Source organism: Sminthopsis crassicaudata, chromosome 2 (assembly GCF_048593235.1).
Source record: "Sminthopsis crassicaudata isolate SCR6 chromosome 2, ASM4859323v1, whole genome shotgun sequence".
Classification (NCBI taxonomy): Eukaryota; Metazoa; Chordata; class Mammalia; order Dasyuromorphia; family Dasyuridae; genus Sminthopsis; species Sminthopsis crassicaudata.
In genome coordinates, this window is record NC_133618.1 from 95812569 (window position 1) to 95838839 (window position 26271).

The window sequence follows — 26271 nt, forward strand, 5'->3', positions numbered from 1 at the left end:
AATATCAAGTTAGTATATACCAGTGTGAACTAAGCATTCTCATGTTTTTTTAGTAAACAAGCAAAAATTTATTCCTGAACATTTCATAGTTCAAAGACATATGACCTTAGAATTTAAGCACCTAGAAGGATTAGATAGTGCTACTATATATGCCAGAGACTAACAAGTTGTGTGTGTGTGTGTGTGTGTGTGTGTGTGTGTGAGAGAGAGAGAGAGAGAGAGAGATAGGTATGTATGCTGTGAGTTTTTTTTTTTTTTTAAACAAATATTATTTCATTTGATCCTTACAACAAGGTAACCTTGTATGGTAGGCAATTAGCTGTGAAAATTTCACATAGCTAGAAAATTTCTGGATTTGAACTTAGGTGTTCCTGATTTCAGGCCCAATGCTGTAACTACTGTGCCTCTAGCTTCCTCCTAGAGAGATACATATTTTTCTGTACAGCTTCTTACATGGCGTGGAAGCAAAATATTATTAAGATATCATTTCTTAGCTTAAAAGAATCCAACATCTCTTTAGTTATAGCAAATATAACTTTATAACTTGGTACAGACTATGGAGATCTGGAGTTGCAGTTAGGACAACCTAGATTCAACACCTGCCTCAGATGCTAGCTATATGACTCTTCACTTCCCCTCTCTGTACCTCAGTTTTCCCATCTATAAAATGGGTGATGAAGTTGGATTAGATGGCTTTTAAGATACCTTCTGACTCTAAGTCTGTGATGTTATGACCTTTCTACACCTGTCACGATACATATCAGAAAAACTTACTATTATCTGGGGGGCATGGTTTGTTGCCATTCCAAGTTCTAGTCCTAGTTGGTTTGTCCTATTCCCTCAGCTTCTCCTGCCTTCTCAATCCATTGTGTCCAAATACTGCTCATTTCTCAAAGCCAGGTTTCAAATTCAGACTCCTTTAGGAAGTCTTTGCTGACATACTCCTTTCCACCTAGAAGTTAAATATTTAATTTCCAAAATACTTTGCACTATTTGAATGGCAATTATTATTACTATTATTAGATTTAAAGCTCCTGAGGGCATGGCCTGTTATTTATTTATTTATTTATTTATTTTTGTTTTGGGATAAGGCAATTGGGATTAAGTAACTTTTCCAGGATCACACAGCTAATAATTGTTAAGTGTCTGAGGTCAGATTTGATCTCAGGTCTTCCTGACTTGAGTCAGGATCAGTGTCATATCTACTGTGCCCCTAATTTATTTTATAAAGTATTTAACATATGGTGGATATTCTAGCAAACATTTGTTGGCTGAAAGGAATACTATCATTTGAAAGCAATATACACAGTATAATGGAGGAACCTGTGATTTCATTGGTACAGTGAACATCAGAATGAGAAAGCTCCCTCCACCGATCCAGATCTATAACCTTCCTGCAACTTAGAATTTTTAGAGAGTTTTCCAGAACAGAGAAATAAATAAATTGCTTACAGTCCTAGAGCCAGTCAACAGTCTCTATGAGACACCAGCTAGACATCATGGATATAAAAGATAGATTATATAAAACTTGTCTATAATTACAATTTGGTCTACCTACAGTGTAAGGGGAAAGGAATATATTCTACAAATTACTTTTGAAAAGAACATTGCATAAAACGGTAAGGAGCAATAGGCAGAAACCAGGAGACTTGAGTTCTCTGTTATCAAACTGGCAACTTCAGTGTCATTATCTTTGCAAAGCTTTGTGACACTCTAAAGGGATCTTTTAACTTCTCTGGGCCACAGCATCTTCATCTGTGAAATAAGGATCATAATACCTGTTCTTTTCTCACAGGGTTGCCTTGAGGCTTATGAAGGGATGCACAGACAGTGCTTTGAAAATTCTCTAATTCTACAAGAATGTAGTTACTGTCTTTCAAGATGGAGTGGGGAAGAAAAAGAGAGCAGAGACTGTATCTGAGAACAATAACTTTTTATAAGAACGATGATCAATTAGAGAGCTAACATACCAATCAGGAAGACCCATCTTGGATACATATTGATACTTCCAACCTGGACAAGTTATTGAACCTTCCGGTGCCTCCAGTCAAACCTCTTTATATTTCAAACAAATAAAAATTGATTCAGCTCTCATTATATAAGAAGCACTGTGCTAAACGCTGGGGATACAAAGATAAAACATGCTTAATGATTTGCAACACAAGTTACAAAAATAATCTTATTGATTCTCTCAAGCTCCGTTTTACAGATGAAGAAATTGAGGCTAATTGATTTGCCAAGAGACATACAGTTTAGAAAGTGTGTAAGGTAAGTTTTGAATTCATATTTCCTGCACTCTGAGATTCTGTACAATATGCCTTGCTAAGCAGCTGCCATCTGCATTGGTAGAGGGAATTTTTTAGCCGCGAGGTCAATGCACAGATCCCAATCTCCCCCCCCCCAAAAAAAAAAAAAAGTGGAGTAAAGGGACAGTTAGAAGACGGTCCTAATGAATCCTACAGAACTGGGAATGAGAATTTTTGTTCTGGAAGAGATCATAAAGAACATCTTGTGCAATTCTCTCATTTCGTGAAGAAAACCAAACGTCCTGTATCTCCCCGCCGCCTCCCCCCAAGTCAAAAGATACCCCGAAGGTTTTAGATCAGTTTGTGGTTGTGCTGGAACTGATACTTAGCTTAATTAGCCCAGTGGCCTGATTGTAACGGTACCCAAATAGAGTGCCTTCCTAATTTTTATTCTCGAATACACAATGTGGGGTTTAAAGTAGGGTAGAAGTTGTTACTCTCCGACCAATGGGAATAGAGAGGAGACTCACAGGTTGTCCTCATCCATCCCTCCTTAAGACAACCTCGGGGAGTCTCAAAGAGGATGGGAGCAGGAAAATGGTACTCTATTCCAGTGTAGGTTGGCAGCAGCAGCAGTAGCGCCAGGCTCAACATCTGGAGCTCTGTTTCCTTCAGTGCCCACACCCTTCTCAAGCTGCCTCTCCTCTCCCTTCTCCCCTCCTCTAGCTTTTCTTTCCGCTGCACCTTGCCCTGGACGCAGTACTGCACGGTGGGCAGTCGTGCATCCAGGGGAGGACTATCACTAGGAAGAGTGCAGAGAAGGCGCTGTTAGAAGAAGGTGGTTAACTTTCAACCTGTTACCGCTGCCCTTACACTTCAGAAGGAGCGCGGAGGAGAAAAGAGGAGCGCGGGAAAAGCCAGGGGCGGGAGTAGGGGGGCGAGGGAGCCCGGGAAGAGCCCCCGCGAGAGCAGCGCGTAGTGGGCCGGCCGCGCACTGAGCGCGCCACGCGGCGCCTCCAGAGGTGGGGGCCTCTCACTGGAGCTGGGGCGCAGCACGCTCCACCTCCTCCTACTCTTCCCCAACTCGTGCGGCTGCCACGGCTGCCTCGGCTCCCCGCAGCCCCGGGTTTCGCCTCGGCAGCTGGAGATGTTTAACCGGGCAGTGAGCAGGCTCAGCAGAAAACGGCCGCCTTCAGGTAAATGGAGCGGTCCGGCGCACCGGGGATGGGGGTGGTGGCGGTGGGACTGGAGTTCGATGGCTGACAAGCGGATTTCGAACTTGCTAGGAGTCGGCATCAGAGCCGCGAAGTTAGGGCTGTGCAAACGGGGTGAGCAACTCATCACCCGGAGGGGAGAGCAGTGTGTGTGTTTTGGATAGTGCCTATGGGAATGATTGCTCAAGTTTGACAGAAGAGGGAAGAGCTCTCCAGCTGGTAGTAGGAAAGCACCCTCCATCACTCAGACAGCAGCCTCCGACCCCAGACGGAGAGGCTGGCATGATCTCGAGTCCGCTTTTCGCAATTCCATCTAAATCTTCCCGTACTAAGGTGCTGCGTCCAGTCCCCTCAGCTCTGGCAGCAAAAGATTCTCTCCTCCCCCTCCATTCTTCTTCCTCTTCACCCTCCCTTCTCAGGGACTATAGTTCCCAAACTCTAAAAGCAATAGTCCTTCTCTCGTTTGGAGTCCCGTGGAGGCGGGGAGCTGTTTTAAGAAGAGCTCCGAGAGAAGACTTTGAACAGGAAGTTTGGCTGAAAGAGGAAGAGTAGCAGTTTTCTTTTTACTTAATGTCTGGGAAGACTACACACACGCATACATAGACAAATCCTTAAGCACGTTGAAGTTAGAATCGAAAAAGCAGAAGTAGGTGAGGATTTCTCTTGGATCCTTTTTATTACCTTCTGTGGGGGAGGGAGGAAAGAGATTTGACCCTGATTAGCCTGGGATCTCATCCCCAGTTTTCAGCCTCGGTTCTTGTGCCTTGGTTAGATATAGGGAAGGAGGAAAAGACTAGAGACAAGGGGGAAAGAGGAGGAGGGGTAGCAAAGAAGGAGAAGGAGACACACACACACACACACACACACACACACACACACACACAATGACACAGAGACACACACACACACACACACACACACACACACACACACACACACAGAGAGACAGAAGGAAGTGGGGGGGGAGGGGGAAGAAACAGACCCAGACACAGACACACAGAGACACAAACAGGGAGACAGAAACAGAGAAAGACTGACTTGTTCTGAAGAGATCAAACACCCCAATCTTGATTTTTGCTATGCACAAACTAAACAGGCGGTCAGTACCTGGGGGTATGAGTTTGGATGTGAATTTTCAGGCAATGACATGATGACAGAAAATTGGTTCACTTTGATCTCTTCACTTTTGCCAGATTCCACCAAAAGGTTGACCCTAGGGGAATGTTGCAAGGCTATGGAGTGCTGAAGCTTCAGGCTTTGACTTGGGTTTCATATTCCTCACTTACTTGATTAGAGTAATGCATTTTAAAATTTGAAAACTTAACTAACTTTTCCCTATTCTTCCCTTCTTTTCCCAAATAACCTTATGAGAATTAAATTCTAAATGTTGTATTATTCCAAATTCTTGTCTGATTTTCAAATCTCCCATATATTTACATAATTGTCATCTCTGTTTATGTTATATCTTTTGCTCTTTTTTTCCCCTCAATGTTTTTTCCCCCATATGCAGTAACTATTTCTAGGGCAGTTAAATATCACAATGGATAGAGTGATAAGCCTAGAGCCCTGAATTTAAATTCAGCCTGAGATATTAAGTAACTGTGACTCGTTGCAAGTCAATCAACTGGATTTGCCTCAATTTCCTCATTTGTAAAAGAGCTGGAGAAGGAAATGGCAATCCACTCTAGTATCTTTATCAAGAAAAATCCAAATGGGGTCATGAAGAGTTGATCATTATTAAAACAACCAAACATAAAATATTTCCATGTGATTGGATTTGGATTTAAAAGAACTTAATACAAATCCCAACTCTGTGAAAGCCTGTATAACCTTGGGCAAGTCACCTAATTAATTTCTGTGGACCTTGGTTTTCTCATATGTAAATGATATAGTTGGATTTGATGATCCTTCTAAATTATAACTCCATATGTGATTGACAGTCTTTATGCTTGTCATTTTAAAGAGGTCATGTGTATTATTGTGTTATTGTACCCCAACTTACTCAATTGTTCCCATATTGCTGAACATTTGGGTTGTTTTTAATTTTTCACTCTTCTGAACACCAGTTCTGTGAACATTGCATTACAAATTACTTTTTTTTTTTCTTTTGGATTATTCCCTTGGAGAATATTCCTCCCAAAATTGCCAGGTCAAGATGTACGAACAGTTGTCTATCTTTTGTTGTTGTTATTGTTACATATTAGCAGATTGCTTTCTGGAAAGAATATACTAATTTAGAACCCCCCCAACTAACCCCTTCTCATCAACCACTCTCTCTTCCTAGCAATATGTCTATTAATGTATTTATTTGGTTGCAACACATTAGTTAGTTGAGCTTTTAAAAATGTTCACATAATCCATATTGAGACTGATAGCATTTACAGTGTACAGTGATATGTTTACACTAAGTTCTGTGGTTCCATACTTGATTACCTAATACTTAGATTGAAATCTTGAGTTTTAAAATCTGGCAATCTAGCATGAAAGAACTTGAGACTCATTGGTTGATAGTATAATTAACAGTGTAGGGAGCAAAGTAAAGATAAACAGGAGAGTTCAAAATCATGATCTCTACATTCCAATTCTAACATTATTATCTAAGGATTGATGGATAAAAAATGGGGGTACTTGTTTTTTGGAATGTTTTCCACAACTTTAAGTCTACTATACATATGATTGTATTTAAGATTCTGATGATCAAGCCACTCTATTGAAAAATTGATGGGAGGAAGTACCCCTTACACTGATGCTTTTTGGTCTTGTACCCTTCAATGATTCAGTATTCAAAAACTGTCTTTATCTTTAAATAAACATTATTGGAGCTTTTTGTTTTCCCATTACAGATATTTCTGAATATATATATATCCTCTACCCTTTTCTTTCCCTCACCCCTTCTCAAGAGTGTTTTCTTGGAACAACAACAACAACAAAAACCAACATGTTAAGATAAAACAACATAGAGTGACCACATCTGACAATGTATGCCAAATTCCACACCTGAAATCCTTCACCTCTCAATTGAAAAGAAAGATATATTTCCTCATTTGCATTTCTGGGACCAAGATTTATCATAATAACTTAGCATTTGATTTCATTTTAGTGTGTTGTTGTAGTCGTTGTTTATATTGTTCTCTAGCCTTTGCTTACTTTACTCAGTATATTTGTTCATATAAATTTCCTCATATTTTTTTCTGAATTCCTCATGTTTCTTATGGTACTATGATATTCTGTTACATTCAAGATGAATGAAAAGAAATTTTCATTCATTTGTCCAATCATTGCCACATCAGTGAACACTTTCTTCCCAATTTTTGCCACTATAATAATTGCTACTCTGAATATTTTTGTTTCTTTGGGATCTTTCTTTTTGTTTTTGACCTTGTATATTCCCTGTAGTGGGGATCTCTGGATCAAGGTAGATATGAAGTACAGATTTTTTTTTTCTCACATAATTTCAAATTATCTTCAAGAATGGTTGGACTTATTCAATTTCATAACAGTAGACATCTGTTATCTTGTAGACTTTCCAGCATTAACCGTTTTATTTTTTGTCATCTTTTTCAACTTGGTGGGTGTGAGATGAAACTTGAGATGTTTTAATTTGTATTCCCCTTGTCATTGATTTGGAGCAACTTTCCATATGGCTATTGATGGTTTGCAATTCTTTTGAATGTTGATAGATTTTTTTCTTGTTGTTGGATAATGGCTGTTGTCCTATATATTTGTGCTAATGATCTATACATCTTGTATTTCTGACTTTTTTCAAGGACATTTGATGCAAAGATTTTTCCCACTTGATAATTTCCCCCCCCCCTTTTTTTTAAATTTAAAGTATTGATTTGGTTCATGCAAAGGCTTTTAAATTTTATGTTGTTGAAATGATTTATTTTTTCTTATTACCTATATTTTTTGTGTAAGAATGGAAAGGGGTAATTTTTAGAGTTTTTTTTTGTTTTGTTTTGTTTTTTTGAGGTAGTTGTGCTTTATTCTTTCTCCTTAACTAGGTTTAAATAATTCTTCTTCACTTCTTTTCCTCCCCTTCTCCTTAACTTCTCCCTAAGAAGACCTTCATTATTTTAGATAACTCTGGGACTTATTAATCTATTGATTTAAAGGAATATGAATAATGAATTCTCCCCATAAAGAAGCAATTGAAAGAATACTGGGTAAATTAGAAGTCTGAAGATCTGAATTCTCTTTCTGGCTCTTTTATCCTTTAGTTGAGTGATCTTAAATCAGTCATTTCACTTTTTGTAAATGGGTGAGTTACTCAGATTTCTAAGACTTTTCTAATTCTAATGATTAATGACTGTGTTTGAGTCTGTAATCATAAGTACATAGTAAAATTCTCAACTCCTCCTAGACTTCGAAGACTTTTCCCTGAAGCCTGTTAAAGATTATCTCATTAAATACTTTGAAACAGTTTTAGATTTATTATCTACCTTGAGAATTTATTTAAAGATGACAATGTATGCAGCCATTTAATATCTTTGTTGTTACAATCCAGCAGAAGGATATCTTTTGTGAGGGTGGAAGCTTTCCCTGCAGAATGTTTCAGACTGTATGTTTCTGAATTTTGCAAAGTAAAGCTGGGTCTGTGTCATGGAATTTATCCAGTGACAGGCTAGAGTAGGGCCTGGGGGAGATCCTGTAATGTGGAATGACTTTGCCCTGCTTAACAAAAGGGAAAGAGTGAGGAAGACGGAAGGAAAGGGAGAGGGAGAGGGAGAGATTTAACCAGGATTGTTTTTTATTTTTTGATGAGTTTTTTACTTTATTTTATTAATAATTTTTTTTTTATATTCTGATAACTTCCCCAAAGGCCATTCTTCCAAAAGAATCAAAGATATAGAGCTAGAATGGACTTTGTGAACCCCTTGTTTTTTCTTCTAAGAAAACTGAGATCATTAAGGTTAGGTCACTAGTCTCAGATTACATGTATAGAAAGTGAAAAAAATGAGTATTAAAACTAGATTTCTAACTCAAATAAAACATATTTTTACTATACCAAGCTGATTCCCAATAATACCTTTCCTTATTTAGTAAGAGAAACAGAACAAAATACTAATTAACAACAAAACTACCTGTTACAATCACTGTACTTGACTGTTTAGATAGCATTCTGTATCCACATATTTACTACTTCTCTAATCAGAAGGAAATGTGTTCCAAAAAAGCCCCCTGGAACTTTTTTGGCCCTCTGTATTTGATTTTTATTCTGTTATCTTTTAGAATTGTCATGATTTACATTATTGTAGTCATTGCATGTATTATTCACCAAGTTCAACTTTCTTTGTTCTATATCATTTCATATAACTCTGCTTCTTGAAATTGTTTTTCTGTCGTTCCTTACACCATAAGAAGATTCTAGAATTACAACAATTAGTTCAGTCTTTCGAAAATCAGTGGACATCTACTTTGCTTCTATCAACATTAAAGCTATGATGTTTAAATGGGGTCTTTCTCTTGCTGGCTTTGGGAGAGAGAACAGAAAATGTGGATCATTTAGTAACTTTTCTCACATAATTTCAAGTTATTTTCAGAATTATTGAACTAATTCAATGCTTTACTAAGTGTGTCTATCTTTTCACAATTCCTTCAACATTATTTTTGTCTTATAGTATGTGAATTTGATGAATATGAAATAACCTATGAGTTACTTTAATTGGTATTTCCTTTATTAATCATTTATAACATTGTTTTCATGCGATTGCATTTTGAAGAATCAGTATATATCCTTTGAGTACTTATCAGTTGGGGAATGGCTTGTTGTCTTATATACTTGTGTCAATTTATCAGAGCTGCTTCAATTTATAGAATCATAGATTTAAGGTTGAAAGGGACTTCATTTTGTTCCCTCAGTAGTATTTTATTTTTCCAAATACATGTAAAGATAATTTTCAACATTCATTTTTATAAGATTTTGTGTTCCAAATTTTTCCCTTCCCCCTCCCCAATTAAGCAAGCTATTTGATATGTCTAACATATTCAATCTTTTTAACATATTTCCATATTTGTCATGTTGTGCAAGAAAAATCAGACCAAAGGTTAAAAAACCACAAGAAAGAAAAAGCAAGCAAATAAAGGTGAAAATACTATGCTTGGATCCACATTGAGTCTACATAGCTCTTTCTCTTGATGCTGGTGGTATTTTCCATTCCTGCATTGTTGAAAAGGGTCAAGTCCATCACAGTAGGTCATTACATAATCTTGTGGTTACTGTGTACAATGTTCTCTTGGTTCTAGTCACCTCACTTAGCATCAGTTCATGTAAGGCTTTTCTGAAATCATCCCTCTCATCATTTATTATAAAACAATAATATTCCATTACATTCATACACATAACTTATTCAGCCATTTCCCAACTGATAGAAAACCAATCACTTTCCAATTCCTTGCCACTACTCTTTTTTTATAGTGTTGCTACTTCAAACAACTTTGCACATATTGTGAAAGGGACTTTAAAGGATATCAAGTTTCCCTTGCCGATATTTGACAAAAGAGGAACTGAAATAGTTATAAGATTTGCCCCAAATCACATAGCTAATACTTATGAGGTAGAATTTAGACCCTGACCTTTCTGATTCCAAGGTCAATCATTTTACCATGATGCTGCTTTTATTTGCTTGATGCAATTTCTCCATGCCCAACATTCTATATAGCTTTTATTATTTGTTCTACATAGATTATATTTGAACAGAATTTTTATAATTTTTAAAAATGGAAATGATCCTTTATTTGTGATCTCAATCCCTTATCTAGTTATGAATTCTCCTAACCTTGATTATGAATGATAAACTCATTTTATTCTCATTATTTTGAAATGATATGACCATTTATATTTGGATGCTTATGTAGTATAAGATACTGCTTTAAGCCTATTTTATGCCAAACCACTTCCCTTTTTTCCACAGTAGATTTTACATATAAATTTTAATGAATGTCATTTGCTTTTATGTAGCCTGAACTTCTACTTTATCTCTCCTCCTCCCTTTCCCAGTCATCCCATTGAAGGAATAATTCTAAAAAAATAAAAAATGAGTAAAACAGATCAATATATTTTAAAAAACTGACAATATACACAGTGTTCTTCAATACAAGTTCTTCACCTCAAGAAAGGTGTTGGGAAAATGCTTTCTTATTAATTGCTTTGTAGTTTTCCACTTTCATTATGAAGTCATTATATATATTGTTTTCTTGGCTCTGTTTATGTCACTTGCTTTAGTTCAAATAAGTCTATGCTTTTTTAAATTCATATTGTTTATTGTTTCTTAAAGCACAGTATGATTTAATTATATTCATGTACCATAATTTGTTTATGGTATTAATCATTAATCAATGAACATCTATAGCATTTCCTGTTCTTTGCTACCATAAAAAAGTGCTGCAATAAATATTTTTGGTATATATGGGACTTTCCCTTTTATCAGTAAACTTGAGATATGTGTCTATCAGTGGAATCTCTGAGTCATAGAGAATGGACATTATAGCCATTTTATATGGTACTACTGTATCATAGCTCCCCCAACAATGTATTTTTTTTATTAATTTTTAAAATTATAACATTTTTTTTGACAGTACAGATGCATAGGTAATTTTTTTTTTTTAAACAACATTATCCCTTGTACTCCCTTCTGTTCCGAATTTTTCCCCTCCTTCCCTCCACTCCCTCTCCTAGATGGCAGGCATTCCCATACATATTAAATATCTCATAGTATACCCTAGGTACAATATATATGTGCAGAACTGAATTTCAACAACGTATTTGTTTGCCTGTTTCCATAATCCCTCTATCATTGACTGTTCATATCTTTTGTCATCTTGGCTAATGCAAAGCAAAGCATCAAAATCATTTTGATTGGTATTTCTCTTATTATTAGTCATTTGGAACATTGTTTCATATGGTTGTTAATAGTTTGCAATTGTCTCCCTCTCCTCTCTACCTTCTGTCCCCTCCTCCAGTTCCTATCCTCTTTGTCCACTAATATATGTTAAATATGGAATTTTTCCCTGCGTAGTTTGTGTTCTAATGTCTCTCCAAGCTATTGTGCTCATTAATTTTTAGCTGTTGTTTTATTCACTTTTCTATCCCTGTTTTGCTAACCAGTGCCAAAACACTTTTATTTTTACTGATTTGTAATATCATTTCATTTCTACTGCCTTCATTTCTACATCTCCCCTGCCCAATTTTCCATTGCAATTCTTGACATTTTTTTCTTTCAAATTAATTTTGTAATTATTTTTTTCTTCTATGAAATAACCTCTTTGTAAGTTGATCAATATAGTAATAAATCTATAGATTAATTACTTTAATCATATTGGCATACTTTAGCTATAAACAATGAATATCTCTGTCTTTATTTCTATTTTTGTAGTTTTATTTTTATAAGTCCTTTATGTTTTTGATGCATCAGTTGCCTTGTATTTTATTCATTTTGTGGTTACTTTAAATGCAATTTATTTTACTATTATCTCTTGTTTTTGTTAATGATTGTATGAATATATTTTGTATCCTACTACTTGATTAAAACTATTAATTATCTTGGTTTCTTCACTGATCCTTTGAAATTTTCTAAGTAAACTATTACATGGCCTGCAAATGAGAATACTTTTGTCTCTTCTTTGCTGATGTTTATTCTTCTTACTTATTTTACTTTGTCCTTGCCTCCAAATATTTTCACTTACTTCTATACAAGACTAATAGTGGATGGAAGGTATATTCTTGCTTTACTCCTGCATTTATTGGACAGGTTTCTATTTTTCTTCTTTAAAAATGATACCATATTTTGGTTTTAAATATGTACTTTGATCAGAGAATGATTCTTCCATAGCTATGTTTTTTTTTTTTTTTAATGAGTATTTACTTAATCAGACACTGGTGGAAGACTTTATCAGCATCATGTGATTTTTGTTGCTCATTATTTTCCTAATTATGCCCTACTTTTATATCACCTGCTTTAAATCCAACTTTGTTTCAGTGAATTATCTATTAGTTATATTGTTACAAACTCTTTGCTAATATTAATTAGTGATAGTGATTTATATTTCTCTTTTTCTCATTTTTCCCTACCTGTTTTTTGGGAGCAGTAATATATTTGTTACATATTACGAGATTGGTAGAATATTTTCTTTTTATATAACTGAGAATAATTTTTCTAGCATAAAGAATATTTGTTCTTTAAATACTTGATGGGAATTAGTTGTAAATCCACCTATATAAGGTTTTTTGGTAGTTTATTTCTACCTAGTTTTCTTTTTTGAGATTAGACTGTTTAAGGTTTTTATGTTTTTATTTTTAATTAACTTGAATATTTTATTCTTTTAAGTAATTATCTATTTCTCATGGGGCAGCTAGGTGGCGCAGTGGATAGAGCACTAGCCCTGAATTCAGGAGGACCTGAGTTCAAATTTGATCTCAGACACTTAACACTTCCTAGCTGTGTGACCCTGGGCAAGTCACTTAATCCCAGCCTCAGAAAAAGAAAAAAAAAAGTAATTATCTATTTCTCTTAATTTCTCAATTTTCTGATGGGCTAATGGTTCTATTCATCAATAAACTTTTAAGAAATTGCTCTGTGCTTTGTGCTCTGTGAAGCTTTTTATTGGCTTATTTTTGAAGAAATAAAATTGTATTGTTTATCGCTTGTATTTGTACAGTGTAGTAGTTTTTTTTTTTTATTAATTTACCTCTTTCATTTTTTATTTTGCTAATTTGATTTTCTAAATATCAGATCATTGCAATATTTTTCTTTTTTTGCTAATCATTCTACTAGATTTACCCATCTCTGAAAGAATATTAAAGTTTTCTACTGTTATTGTGTTATAATATATAAATGTGAATTACTATAATAATTCTGCTATAATACATATCACTAAGCTCAAAGCAAATGACAGTTAAGGTAAATAACTTTACCAATGAGAGGTAGTGTGGTATAATAAATAGAGACCTGGCTTTGGTGTTAGGAAGGCTTGGCTTCAAGTTCTATCATTGACATAGACTGAATTGTAATCATGGGCAAATTATTTAACTTCTCATTCTCACAAAGCTACTTTCTAAGAAGTTGAGGTGCTTGACAAAGCACCAGTTCAGTGGTAGAGATCTCTTCCTTCACTGATGAAATCCAAGACCTATTTAAAAGAAAAGTTTAAATCACTGGGTTTTCTCAAATTTGGTTTCACCAGGAATATTCTTCCTAATATTTAGCACAGTATGTCTGTCACATTGTAGATAATAAATATTTCTTGGTTGATTATTTTTCAAAGTTTTTTGTAATTCATTCAGTTTTTCCCATAAGACCTCATTAATATACTATTGGTGCATCTATTTAATAATGGTACTGTTTGATTATCTTTGGTGACTGTTTAATGTAGTTTCTCTTTACCTCTGTCATCATTTTCCATTAAAATTTTTTTTTTGTCTTTTTTGTTTTGTTTTGTTATCTAGTCTCAATTAAATTCTTTGAATTTCATTTCATTTCATTCTCATTCTCTTCATCTGTCTATGTTTCTGTGTCATTGTTGTTTCTATCTTGGACACATTGGCTATATTTAAAAATATAGGTCTTTGCTGAGGTATATTTCATTAGGAGAACTCTAAAGTCAGCACTAGTCAATTAAGTGGAATCAACAGGCATTTGCTAAAGTGCTTAAAATATATCAAGTACTGTGCCAGATATTGGGAATATAAATCCAATCATGAAAGTAGTCCTTGCCTCCAAGTAGTTTTCATTTACTGCATTGGTCAGAATTCTGACATCTTGCAGTGTTGTTTTCCTTTTCATCATTGTGACCATTGTGTAAATTTTCTCCTTGCTTGTTTACTCTGCTCTTCATCACTTCATATAAATTCTTCCAAGTTTTTCTGAATTTTAAAACTCAATTTATATTTTTGTTTTTGATACATAGTCATTTGATCAATTGTGATGGACTTAACTGTTCAACAATGAGGTGATTCAGGCTAATTCCAATAAACTTGTGAAGGAAAGAACCATCTGCATATAGAGAGAGGACTATGGGAACTGAATGTGGATTACAATATAGTATTTTCATCTTTGTTGTTGTTTGCTTGTTTGTTTTCTTTTCTTTGGGTTTTTTTTTTTCATTTTTTTCCCCCAGATTTTTCTTGTGCAGCATGATAAGTGTGGACATGTGTTTAGAAGATTAGGAGGCTGGGGGGGGGGGGAGGCAGGGGAGAGAAAACTATACAGGGAAGGGGAAAGTTGGAAGGAAGGGAGAAGTGAGCCTTCACTTTGTAACAAAGGAAAACATAATGTTGTAAAAACTCAACCAACATATTTAACAATGTGTTTAATTGTGTCTAATAGTATATACAATATTTACACACACAGCAAAAAAATGCATTTCCTCATTTCTTCAAGTCTAAAATCAGGTCTAAAGTTAGATTTTATAATATAAAAGTGGCTGTCTTGGCCTCCTGTTGCTGAAGGCTAGGTATGTTACATTTCAGCTCTCCCCTAGAAAAGTACTCCTCTTAAGAGAGTTTGGGACATTCTCAATTACATAAAGCCTCAACTGATTATATTCCCCTTATTTAGTTACATTTAAGGTTCATAAGGGACACTGTACCTTAGTTACATTTAACCACTTAATGTTCAGGTAAGTTTTTACAAAGGAATATTTAAAAACACAGCAAGAACAAACATATAAATATTCCACCCACAGACACATCCAACCACCCACCCACACCCATACCCATATCCCATAGGGGGGCAAAATTTCTTTTAAACTACTTCAGTCTTTGGGGAGGGGAGCAAAAGGGGATCAGGTTCATAGCTTGTCTCAGTTCTTATATAGCCTGGGCCCACCAGGTCCACAACCTCATGGATTTGTGTCTAGCTGCCTGGTTTCTCATAATCCCCACTGTGTTGGCAGCAACAACTAAATTGAAATCCTGCTTCCAAGGTTGCCATGATTCTTGGGTCCAGAGACTCTACTGCTTGCACCAAGAACGGAAAAGACAAATAAACCAGACAAAAACTCCAAGTTTGATTTTTGAGATCACAGGGCCTAAGGAAGAAGGCTAGCCATTCCTTCTACTTGGCTTAGTTCATGGAAAAGATTGATAAGTACTTGTCAGGTATATTGTAAACAGAATTCTTGTTCAGAGACAGAATTCTTGTTCAGAGACAGGTTAGACTAGTTGGCTTTCGAGGACTCTTTCAACTTTGAGATTCCATGAGTCTGTAAAAAAGCAGCTATGAATATTTTTGTACAGTTATTTTTAATAATTTTAAATGATATTTTCAGGATTTGATACTAATACTACTTATCATTGATCAAAGGGTATATGACAAATTTTGTGACTTATAGATTGCTATTTTACTTTTCAAAAAGCCTTACTAGTGGTGTAATAAAGTACCTTTTTTCCATAAGTAATTTTGGATTTTATTCTTTCTGTGTATTTAATGGTAAAGAAGCTGCTTTTAACTTATGTTTCTCAAATAGAGAATATAGTTTTAAATGTGATTATTAATTATTTATATTACCCCTCCAAAAATATAGCTCCATATCTTCATTACTCTGTAGTGGGAGGATATATATTACTCTTATGGATATAGATAGATTCTTTGAAAGTTCTAGAAATCAGGTCTTTATCAGCTATATTTACTGTAAGTGCTTTCCCTCCTCAATTTCTTTCCTTTTTATTTGGAGAAATGGTTTTTTTTTTTGTTTTTTTTTGTTATACAGAAATTCTTTAATAACTATATAGTGATCAAACCCATTGATTCCTTTGCCAATGATTTCTTCCATTTACTTGATAGTTTTTTCTCTTCTCTGTAATTAAGGAATGATACTATGCCTTTTTCTTATAGAATTATTTTATAATTATTAAATTTTATAAATTAAACTATAATTATGTACATATTATAAAGTTTATAAATAATTACATTAAATAATATAAAATAATTATTATTTTACATTTTAGATTGTTGACTCAAACAGAACTTATTGTATTATATTATTTAGCTTATGGATCTGTCTTTCCCCCTCCCTCCACATACTTGGGTAATTATGTGGGACTTTTGTCTAAGTCTCTGGGTATCTGCCTGGAGAGCAAGGATTCTATGGAGACTACAAATAACAACAGCTCATCCTTTTTTGTTTCCTTCCTTCTGGTTCAAACTGGAAGTCAATGAACATCTGTTGTTTAGTCCTTTCAAAAGAGGATGTTGAGACTTATTCTTTGGTCAAAGGGTGCATAGAAGACACACATTCTCTGCTTCTTTAGGACACAGAATCTTTGAAAACTCAGAGATGGCAAGGGCAGGTCTATGGGCATCCATTTCAACTGGGAGCTATTCAAATACTACTCAGAAGATGGAAAGTAAGGGGTGATTTCCCTCAGATCTCTAGATGTCTGTGTTTGGCTACTATTTTTATATTTTATCTTGGGTTTTCAGTTAATGTTGGGAAAGAAGTTGGTTACTTTTGGACACTGATTTTCATGTGCCTTTTATAATAATAATTAGATGCTTGGTTTCCTTTTAGGATTGTATAATCCCTGTTATATATATATATATTTTTCTTTTCAAGTGATTTCCTTCCATCTCACTCAACAAAAAATGTTTTCTGTTTCATTTTGTTATTATTATTATTATTATTTTTTTTTTTTTTGCTACTGAATTTTGATATTTCTTATTTTACCTAATTTTCCAGTTTGGCTTCAGTTCATATTCAGTTTTCTATTAGGGGAATTGCATATTGTTCTTAGTAGTTGGATTCTGTAGCTATTAACACCTAGTCTTTAGAAGTTTTTTTTTTCCCCATAAATTAGTTTACTCAACAAGCTATTTTCATAGATGATCAATTGTGTTGAATAGGCTGTCATTCTTTGGTTATGAGTCTGAGTGCATGCTCTTTCCATGTGGATATAAGAGGAAATGTGCTAAGAAGGTGATTAGCTTAGACTAGACTTTGGAGCATATGGATTTCAAAGCAGTCTGTTGTTGTATTGCTCAAAGTAGAATGTATGTAAAAATGAGTCTGTTTATATATGCATGCATGTGTGCATATGCACAGGGGGGATGTACACAGTTTACATTTTCTTTGGGCAATCAGTCTAACTTTTAAAACTTTTTTTGGAAGAAACTTATAGCTAGATCATTATAAGATATAGAGGTGACTCAAGGCTCTTGGGAAACTATAATATATTGCTATTATTAAAATATTACTTAACTCTTATAAGTGATTTAGCTACAGATGATCACATAGATCATCTGCTCCTTGATCTAGTAGTAGTTCAGATTGCCAGAATCGAATGTTCTCAGTGGTCCTCAAACTTTTAAATAGGGGGCCAGTTCACTGTCCCTCAGACTGTTGGAGGGCCCGACTATAGTAAAATCAAAAGCTCACACTGTCTCCACCCATCAGCCCATTAGCCATAATCCAGCGGGCCGCATAAACGTCCTCAGCAGGCAGCATCTGGCCGAGGCCTGTAGTTTGAGAACCCCTGTGAGAATTTAGATACTTTTGGGGTTTTGATTTCTAAGAAATTCACATTTGGAGGTGGCATGGTGTGTGAACAAGTGCTGAATTTGAAATCAAAAGAGTTGGGCTTGAGACCTGACTTTGTCATTTGCTACCCATATGACCTTCTGCAAATCATTTAATTTTGATGGTCTGTTTATCTTTAAAAAAAAGGGTTGAGTTAGAAAAACCCTCTGGATCTGTCCAGTTCTAAATTTTTGATCCTACATTTATGTTTGAAAACTTGGTGATTTCTTTTTAATATGTATATTTTTTGGTTGTTGTTGTTTTCTTCCACTTAAGATAAAGTAAGGTTCGCAACCAGCTCACCTAATCTTCTTCATATATAAATTGGGGTGGGTTAAATTTGGGCTAGATGATCTCTGAGACATATTTAATATCGTATTGTTATTATTTAAATTTATTTTTCTGTCTATTTGAAAGTTTTTTTATATTTTATCTTCTGTTCTTATAAATGAAAATTTATAAAAATTAATTTTTTCTTTTTAATAAATACAGACCCATATAGTTTAAGATAAATTTCAAAATCCAGATTTTAAAATATGTAACAAAAGTATTAATCTATGTACAGGTTTCAGAGTTGTAAAACTACCTAAAGAATAAGCACTTAGTAAATTTCCTAGAATTATTTTTACAAGGTGAAATTAATAATCCAAAAATTTAGCAGTAATTTAATCAAATAACAATGAGTCATGGTGAGCCTGAAGATTGTTTTTTTATTAGCTTTTTTAAGTTAAAATTTTTTTTCAATTATCAAGCATTTGCATTTTTTTCCTACTACCATATCTCTTTTAAATGGAAAAAAATGAACAAATTCTTGAAACCAATAAGCAAAATCAAACAAAATAAATTCCCATAATGGGAATGTTCTGCATATTAGTTAATTATTTCTGTAAAGGAGTAATCTTCTCTATCACTGGTCCTCCAGAATTGTGACTGATCCTTACTGTTGATCAGAGTTCTTAGTCTTCCAAAATTATTCATTTTAATAATACTGACATTTTAGTATAAATTGTTTTCCTGGCTCTGCTCACTTTACTCTGTATCAGTCTATATAACTCTTCCTAGATTTTTCTGAAAACATCACCTTTATCATATTTATAGCACAATAGTAATCCATTATATTCCCATACTATAATTTGATAGCTGGTGCCCACCTGATAGGCATCCCTTTGTTTCTTGTTCTTTGTTACACAAAAAGAGCTATTATAAGTATTTTTGTACAGAAAGAACTTATTCCTCTTTCTTTGTTCACTTTCAGTCATAGCTTCAGTGATATTGCTGGATTAAAATGTATACAGAATTTAGTGGCCCTTTGGCCATAGTTGTAAATTGTTTTCCAAAATGACCATACCAATTCACAAGTCAATCTGGAGTGTGTCAATGTGTCTTTTCCCATATCTCCTTTAACATCTATAATTTTCTTTTTTTTTTTCCTTTCCTCCCTTCCTCCCTTTCTCCCTTCTTTCTCCCTTTCTCCCTTCCTTCCTCCCTTTCTCCCTTCCTCCCTCCCTTTCTCCCTTTTTCCCTTCCTCCCTTCCTTTCCCCCTTCCTCCCTTCCTTCCTTCCTTTCTCCCTTCCTTCCTCCCTCCCTCCTTCTCTTTTTCTCCCTCCTTCCTTTCCTCCCTCCTTCCTTCCCTTCCTCCTTTCCTCCCTCTCTTTCTCCCTCCCTTTCTCCTTCCCTTCCTCCCTCCCTCCTTCCCTCCCTCCCCCCTCCCCCCTCCCCCCTCTCCTCTTTCTTCTTTTCCCCTCTCCCCTCTCCCCTCCCCTCCTTCTCCCCTCTCCCCTCCCCCTTCTCCCCTCTCCCTCCCTCTCATTTTCAGAGGAAAAGGGTGACTTTCATAGGATCTCAGAAATTAGAAAGAGTCACAAAAGTCATGTATTCTAATATATATCTTTCCAAGAATCTCATCCATTACATTCCTAACAAGTAGATATACAACTTTTGTTTGAAGACAATTTACTAGGAAAAATCTTTCTATGCCATCCCAAAACAGTGCCTTGCACTTATTATGCCTAAACTGCAACTTTGCAATGAGTCTCATGAGCATTATAAGTCTTGTTTTCTTTGAATTACAGTATTTTAAATCTTGACTGTTTTTTTACTTATCAAAGAGTCTTTAAAAAGTTCCTTAATACTGGAGAAAAGACACTCGGGGTTTTTATATTTGGAAGCTAATCTGTTTACATTTCTTTCTTTCTTTCTTTCTTTCTTTCTTTCTTTCTTTCTTTCTTTCTTTCTTTCTTTCTTTCTTTCTTTCTTTCTTTCTTTCTTTCTTTCTTTCTTTCTTTCTTTCTTTCTTTCTTTCTTTCTTTCTTTCTTTCTTTCTTTCTTTCTTTCTTCCTTTCCTTCCTTTCCTTCCTTTCCTTCCTTTCCTTCCTTTCCTTCCTTTCCTTCCTTTCCTTCCTTTCCTTCCTTTCCTTCCTTTTCCTTCCTTTCCTTCCTTTCCTTCCTTTCCTTCCTTTCCTTCCTTTCCTTCCTTTCCTTCCTTTCCTTCCTTCCTTTCCTTCCTTTCCTTCCTTTCCTTCCTTTCCTTCCTTTCCTTCCTTTCCTTCCTTTCCTTCCTTTCCTTCCTTTCCTTCCTTTCCTTCCTTCCTTCCTTCCCTTCCTTCCTTCCTTCCCTTCCTTCCTTCCTTCCTTCCTTCTCTCCCTCCTTCCCTCCCTCCCTCTCTCCTTCCTTCCTTCCTTCCTTCCTTTCCTTCCTTTCCTTCCTTTCCTTCCTTTCCTTCCTTTCCTTCCTTTCCTTCCTTTCCTTCCTTTCCTTCCTTTCCTTCCTTTCCTTCCTTTCCTTCCTTTCCTTCCTTTCCTTCCTTTCCTTCCTTTCCTTCCTTCCTTCCTTCCTTCCTTCCTTCCTTCCTTCCTTTCTTTTTTTTTTTTTTTCTAACTGATTTCTGGGAAATAAGCAGAAGCTGTGAAGTTTTGTTTTTTTAGCAGGAGTGAATGGCTTCATTTAAAATAATTTGAAATAATCTAAAATGTAATCAGTTGTGTGCATTGGAAAACTGTAGAAGTATTATGAGCAAAGTAATGGAAACATTGCAAGGATAAGAGAGGTATTTAGTTTAATGCCACAGAGAGTGGGAAGTCAGATTAGTCAATCCGAATTTGGCAGTAGCTTGGAAAAATGTGGGCTATCTGATAGTTTACTGTATGTATATATTTATCAGACTGTTGAAGTTTGACAGCACAAAATCAAGTTAAGTTTTTTTGTTTTTGTTTTGGTTGTTTTTATTTTGTTTTAAAGCAAGATCAGGTTCTGGAGACATCTCAAATCTGGGTTGAAAACTTGTGGTCAAAGACATAGATATGAAGCCCTGAACAATGAACTTCTGGGAACGATGAACTCAGATATACACTTTTATTGTTGATGAGAAAATTAACTAATAAAACTTTAGCGAATTACCGTGCAAAATTTGTTATGTAAAAGAATAACAGTAATGTTTTATCGTAATAGTTCCAAGTTAGTTGTTGAGTAAGATAAGATTCCAACATTAATGATTCTCAAAAACTTTATGTATTATATACTCATGAAATATACAGAATATTCTAGCATTTTTTTTCTGTAGAAAGAAATTTCCAATGAAATGAAAGTAATCTGGGAGTAGAATTCGAAGGTTTTTAAAACATAAAATATTGGGGGGGAATATTAAAGGAAGCCATTGTTTCTCACTTTTATTTGCTTTCATTTTAATTTTCCCAGTAGCCATAGTACCTGGTATATATAGGCACTTGATAATTGTTTATTAATTGATTAGTTCTACAACTTTGTTTCTCTCCCTTTCATATGACTCATAATTAGTAGAATCTGATCTAGCCTTTTAGATGATAAAAAGTAAATGGTAAAATTTTTTGGTGAATCTACTTGAGGTAAGGGAAGGGGTCCCTAATACTTAGAGTGGGAACAAATAATGTTGGGTAAGATTCAAGTTGTTGTTGCTTTTTGAATGATATCTTCAGGAGAACCATGTCTGTAACATGCTTTTTTTTTTTTTTTTTTTTCCCCCCCCAGATATACATGATGGTGATGGGACTCCTAGCAGCAGCCACCAGAATGTAAAAGGCACTGCAAAATGGGCAACCTCCTTGGAGAACTTGCTTGAAGACCCAGAAGGAATTAAAAGATTTAGGGTTGCTATTTTTACTACTGATATTGATAAAAGATATTAAAATGATTAGATAAATGTCTTTTAACAAAAACAAAGACCATGGCTTAGTCCTGTGTGATATGTCTGAAAAACTGAAAAATTTCTCATTTCACAGTCATTGATAAATTGAAAATGTCTTCATTAGGAGAACTTTACTAAGAGCAAGTGGAAGATAGTACATTTCAGATATTATATGCCTTGGGATAATGGTGGGGTGGATGGAGAGCAATATTTATAAGTGATTAAAGAATCTCTAGCTCTCTGATTCCAGGAGGGAGAAGGAGCCTGTCTGTCCTAGTCTGGGTGCCTGTTCTAAAGTCTTATTGGAACCATAAGAGCTAAAAGGAACATTAGACATCATCTGATTCAGGCCTTTAATTTAACAGATGAACTGTTAACTGATAGAAGAATAGAAAGTATTTTGTGGTGCATTTCAAGTTACCTCAATATTCATACAGAATATTTACAGAAAATTTAGTGAAATACAGAGCATTTAGTGAAAAGATCATTGGAATAGGAGTCAGAAGACCTGCATTTGAAGGATGACTTTGCTGTTTACTATTTATAGAATCTTAACCTTAACCTAACCTCCCTGGTCTTATTTAAAATAAGAAGCTGGGACCAGGACTTGAATATCAATTGTTGAAATCAATGGATGCTTCCAAAATCCTTGAGAATTCTTGAATATAAATTTTCCAGAGTTCTTAGATGCTGTCTCTTAGAAAATCTATTAATTTTCCTATCAAGACCTTTCTTTATGGCATAGTGCCCCACACATACAAGTGTAAATAAGTGTTTATTATTGGGGGGAAAGTAAATGAGAAAATTGCATTAGAGTATCTCTGAGGGTCGTTCTGGCTCTAAATCCTATGAACTATAACAGCGGAGGAAAAAGTGAGTTGATGTAAATTGTGAAATTCATTTCTTTTACTAAGTTACTAAGGTATCTGTCAAATAGCATTCATGAAATGGTAATCTTTCCTAAAATTTGATTGAGGGTCAAGTTGTCATATTCTACTGTTAACTAATCAAAAGTACTACAAGCAAACACAAAAGAACGTGAAGAATCTGCTTAAGCCAACCTATTCTTTGTAGTCAGTCGACTAAAAAGATCAAATAGGATAAAGGAAATACCACCCTACTCTCCTGTGCTCAGCTAGAAGCTATAAAGCAACCTCAGACCTGTTGTATGTCTTAGTGAGGAAATATTTGATAGTTATGGTACAGTATTATGGAGAAAATAATGAACTGAAAATTGGAGAATGGGATTCTAGTCCCTTACCTGCTGTATGAGCTTGGGCAAGTCATTCTCATCTCTCTGAAAATTAATTTCATCAGCTATAAAATGTCGGTTTAGATTAGTGAATACCCAAGATCCTTTTCACTTCTAAGATTTGATGACTCTGAGTTGGTTACAAAGCACCTCAGAGGTCATGTAGTTTAATCCTCACTTGAATTATGAATCTTCTTTGCAAAATATGGAACACATTGCTTTTCTAGACATTTTCAGTGATGGGTGACTCACTAGCTAATGAAGCAACTCTTTATTTTGGGAGGTGCTCTAATCATGAATAAGTTTTTACTTAAATTGAGCTGAAATCTGCCCCTCTGTAACTTCTTCCTACTGGCCTTAGTTTTTACACACATCAGGAACATGCCTAAGAATATATGAATGACACCTGATAGACAAAAAAAAAAAAACAGTTCTATTAACATCCCAAATGATCATAGCACACATTTTAATTTTTTGTTTCACATGTGAAAATAAATAAAAGCATCTCAATTTTAAAAATGTCTTCATTTCTTTCATAGATAAGGTCTATCTATTGATCTTTTCCTTCTCTTTTAAAAACATTCTTGCATTTAGAGAAACATATCTCAGAATCTACTTTGTATAAACACCCTAGAAAGAACTAATATAGTTTCCATTCTAATTTATTTCAGGGTAATTTATTATTAGTGAGAATTTTTAAAGAAACTGCCCAGTTTTTCCTTTTCCTTGTGACATCAGAATCCACAAATCCAAATGTTTATAAAATCTAAGGTAATCTTATTAGATTTTTAAAAATCCACTGAAAACAAAGGCATTTGCTATGGCCTTGCTAGAAGGTGATTGCACAGTGTTGAATAGTTGATCAGTTCCAAGTGAAAGAAAATTTTGAAAGAAACTATGTTGGGAGAGTGTATAATGTTTTTCTTTTGTTTCTTCCCAGGAATTTTTGAAAAAAGAATTTAGTGAAGAAAATGTGTTGTTTTGGCTAGCATGTGAAGACTTTAAGAAAATTCAAGATAAGAAACAGGTATTTCCTTCACTGCTGTTATCAACCAAGAATTTCTGTAATAGTCTCATGGGATATATTGTTTTCTTTCCTTGAAAAAAATTTTTTGAAGTAGATGTAACTGTCATGCCAGGACACATTTGTAATGCTTAAAGAAATTGGCACCCCCTATTTGGAATGTGTTTGACATGTTCCTTGTATTTTGGAATGGGTTAAGAGCATTGTATTTGGAATCCTGACTTGGACATTTGAATCCTAATGTCTTGTACTTACTTACTAGCTGTTCAATCTTGGACAAATTACCAATAATAATAATACCTGATATTGATAATGTACTTTACCAATTTTAGAATTGTGTTTTTCCTGTCATAGACCTGTGAAAAAAGATGTTTGAATATTATTATCTCCATTTTATACACAGGGAAACTGAAACTAATATCATGTGACTTTCCAAAGTTAAGTAGCTTATAGTGATTGAGTTAGGATTGGGTTTCTATTTCCAGGTTGTGTTGCTCTTTTCACTGTACCATTCTGCTTTTCTTTCTGTATGTATGCCAGTTTCTTCATTTGAAAAATGGATATAAGAATGTTGTCTTACTCAGCTCATATAATCTGTATAAATTACTTTAAAAGTATAAAGTATTATGTAAATGGTGATACTCCCTGTGTTATCCTGAATAAATCACTTAATCTGTAGCCTCATATTACTTATGTGTAGAATGAACAGGCTGATGGACTCTATGGGCTCAGAGACCTTTTCTAGCCTATGGTCTTCTGACCCTAAATATTCCTTATTAAAAAAGAAAAGGATGGTTTAATCTAGTATAAAATTATGACAACTCTCTCTCTAAGGCTTAGAAAATTGTCCAAGAGTGGTAGTCTATGTTGGAAGTAATTTCCTTTTTTAGGAGTTCCCTTTGCAATGAAATCCTGGGTCTAGAGTCCCCCAAATGAAAATAAGAATCATAATAAAAGAAGATTAAATTTTTTTTTTATTTAGAATTTTTTTCCCACAATATATATGCATGAGTAATTTTTTTTATAATATTATCCCTTGTATTCATTTTTCCAAATTATCCCCCCCTCTCTTCACTCCCTCCCCCCATGACAGGCCATCCCATACATTTTACATATGTTACAATATAACCTAGATACAATATATGTGTGTAAATACCATTTTCTTGTTGTACATTAAGTATTAGATTCCGAAGGTATAAGTAACCTGGGTAGATAGACAGTAGTGCTAACAATTTACATTCTCTTCCCAGTGTTCCTTCTCTGGGTGTAGTTATTTCTGTCCATCATTGATCAACTGGAAGTAAGTTGGAAAAAGAAGATTAAATTAACAATTTCATAGTAAAATTATTCTTTATGTAACTTTGATTTTGCCTATAGCTTTTGTTCTTTGAACAAATTACCAGAATGCTTTTCCCTTACTGGGCCACATTAAGAATGCATACAAGACATAGTAAATGGTAACCAGATGTTTAGAGATAAAAGCCCAGTACATTGTTAGATGCATTGTCAATTATTTAATATCCATTTTTATAAAGCATCATGCAGTTGGCATGCACTCTATTTATACCATTTCTTAGTGTTCTTCCTAGCAAATGTGTGTTCTATAATATATTAGGCAATTTGTATTACGTGACCTTAAATGGATTTCCATGGTCATAGAGTTCATCACCATGGACATCTTGGTCATGGCTTCTCTTAATTTAGTTATGTAAGTCCACAGGAATCATATATTTTCTGTAGGTATGACTATAACTGAGCTGATTTTTGCCATACTTTGAAGGTTCTATGAATTCAGATTGCTAAGAGCAGTAGACTAACAAAGCCTTGGAAAATCTGAATGTATTGGGAGATTGCATATGC

At 34.7% G+C, this 26271-nt stretch overlaps 1 protein-coding gene across 4 annotated transcripts in view; it reads left to right on the forward strand.

Moving 5' to 3' along the window:
• Positions 1-2789: 2789 nt before the first annotated feature.
• RGS10 (regulator of G protein signaling 10) overlaps positions 2790-26271 on the forward strand; it is a 65632-nt gene continuing 42150 nt past the window's right edge. The window contains exons 1-3 of one of the 4 annotated variants that reach the window (XM_074286870.1): positions 2790-3442; positions 21979-22097; positions 24328-24414. In XM_074286870.1, coding sequence (XP_074142971.1) covers positions 3394-3442; positions 21979-22097; positions 24328-24414 — 255 coding nt within the window. In that variant the 5' untranslated portion in view covers positions 2790-3393. Of the gene's footprint in view, positions 3443-16657; positions 16806-21978; positions 22098-24327; positions 24415-26271 lie in introns of those variants that run through there. The other 3 variants (XM_074286868.1, XM_074286869.1, XM_074286867.1) reach the window with 3 other exon arrangements.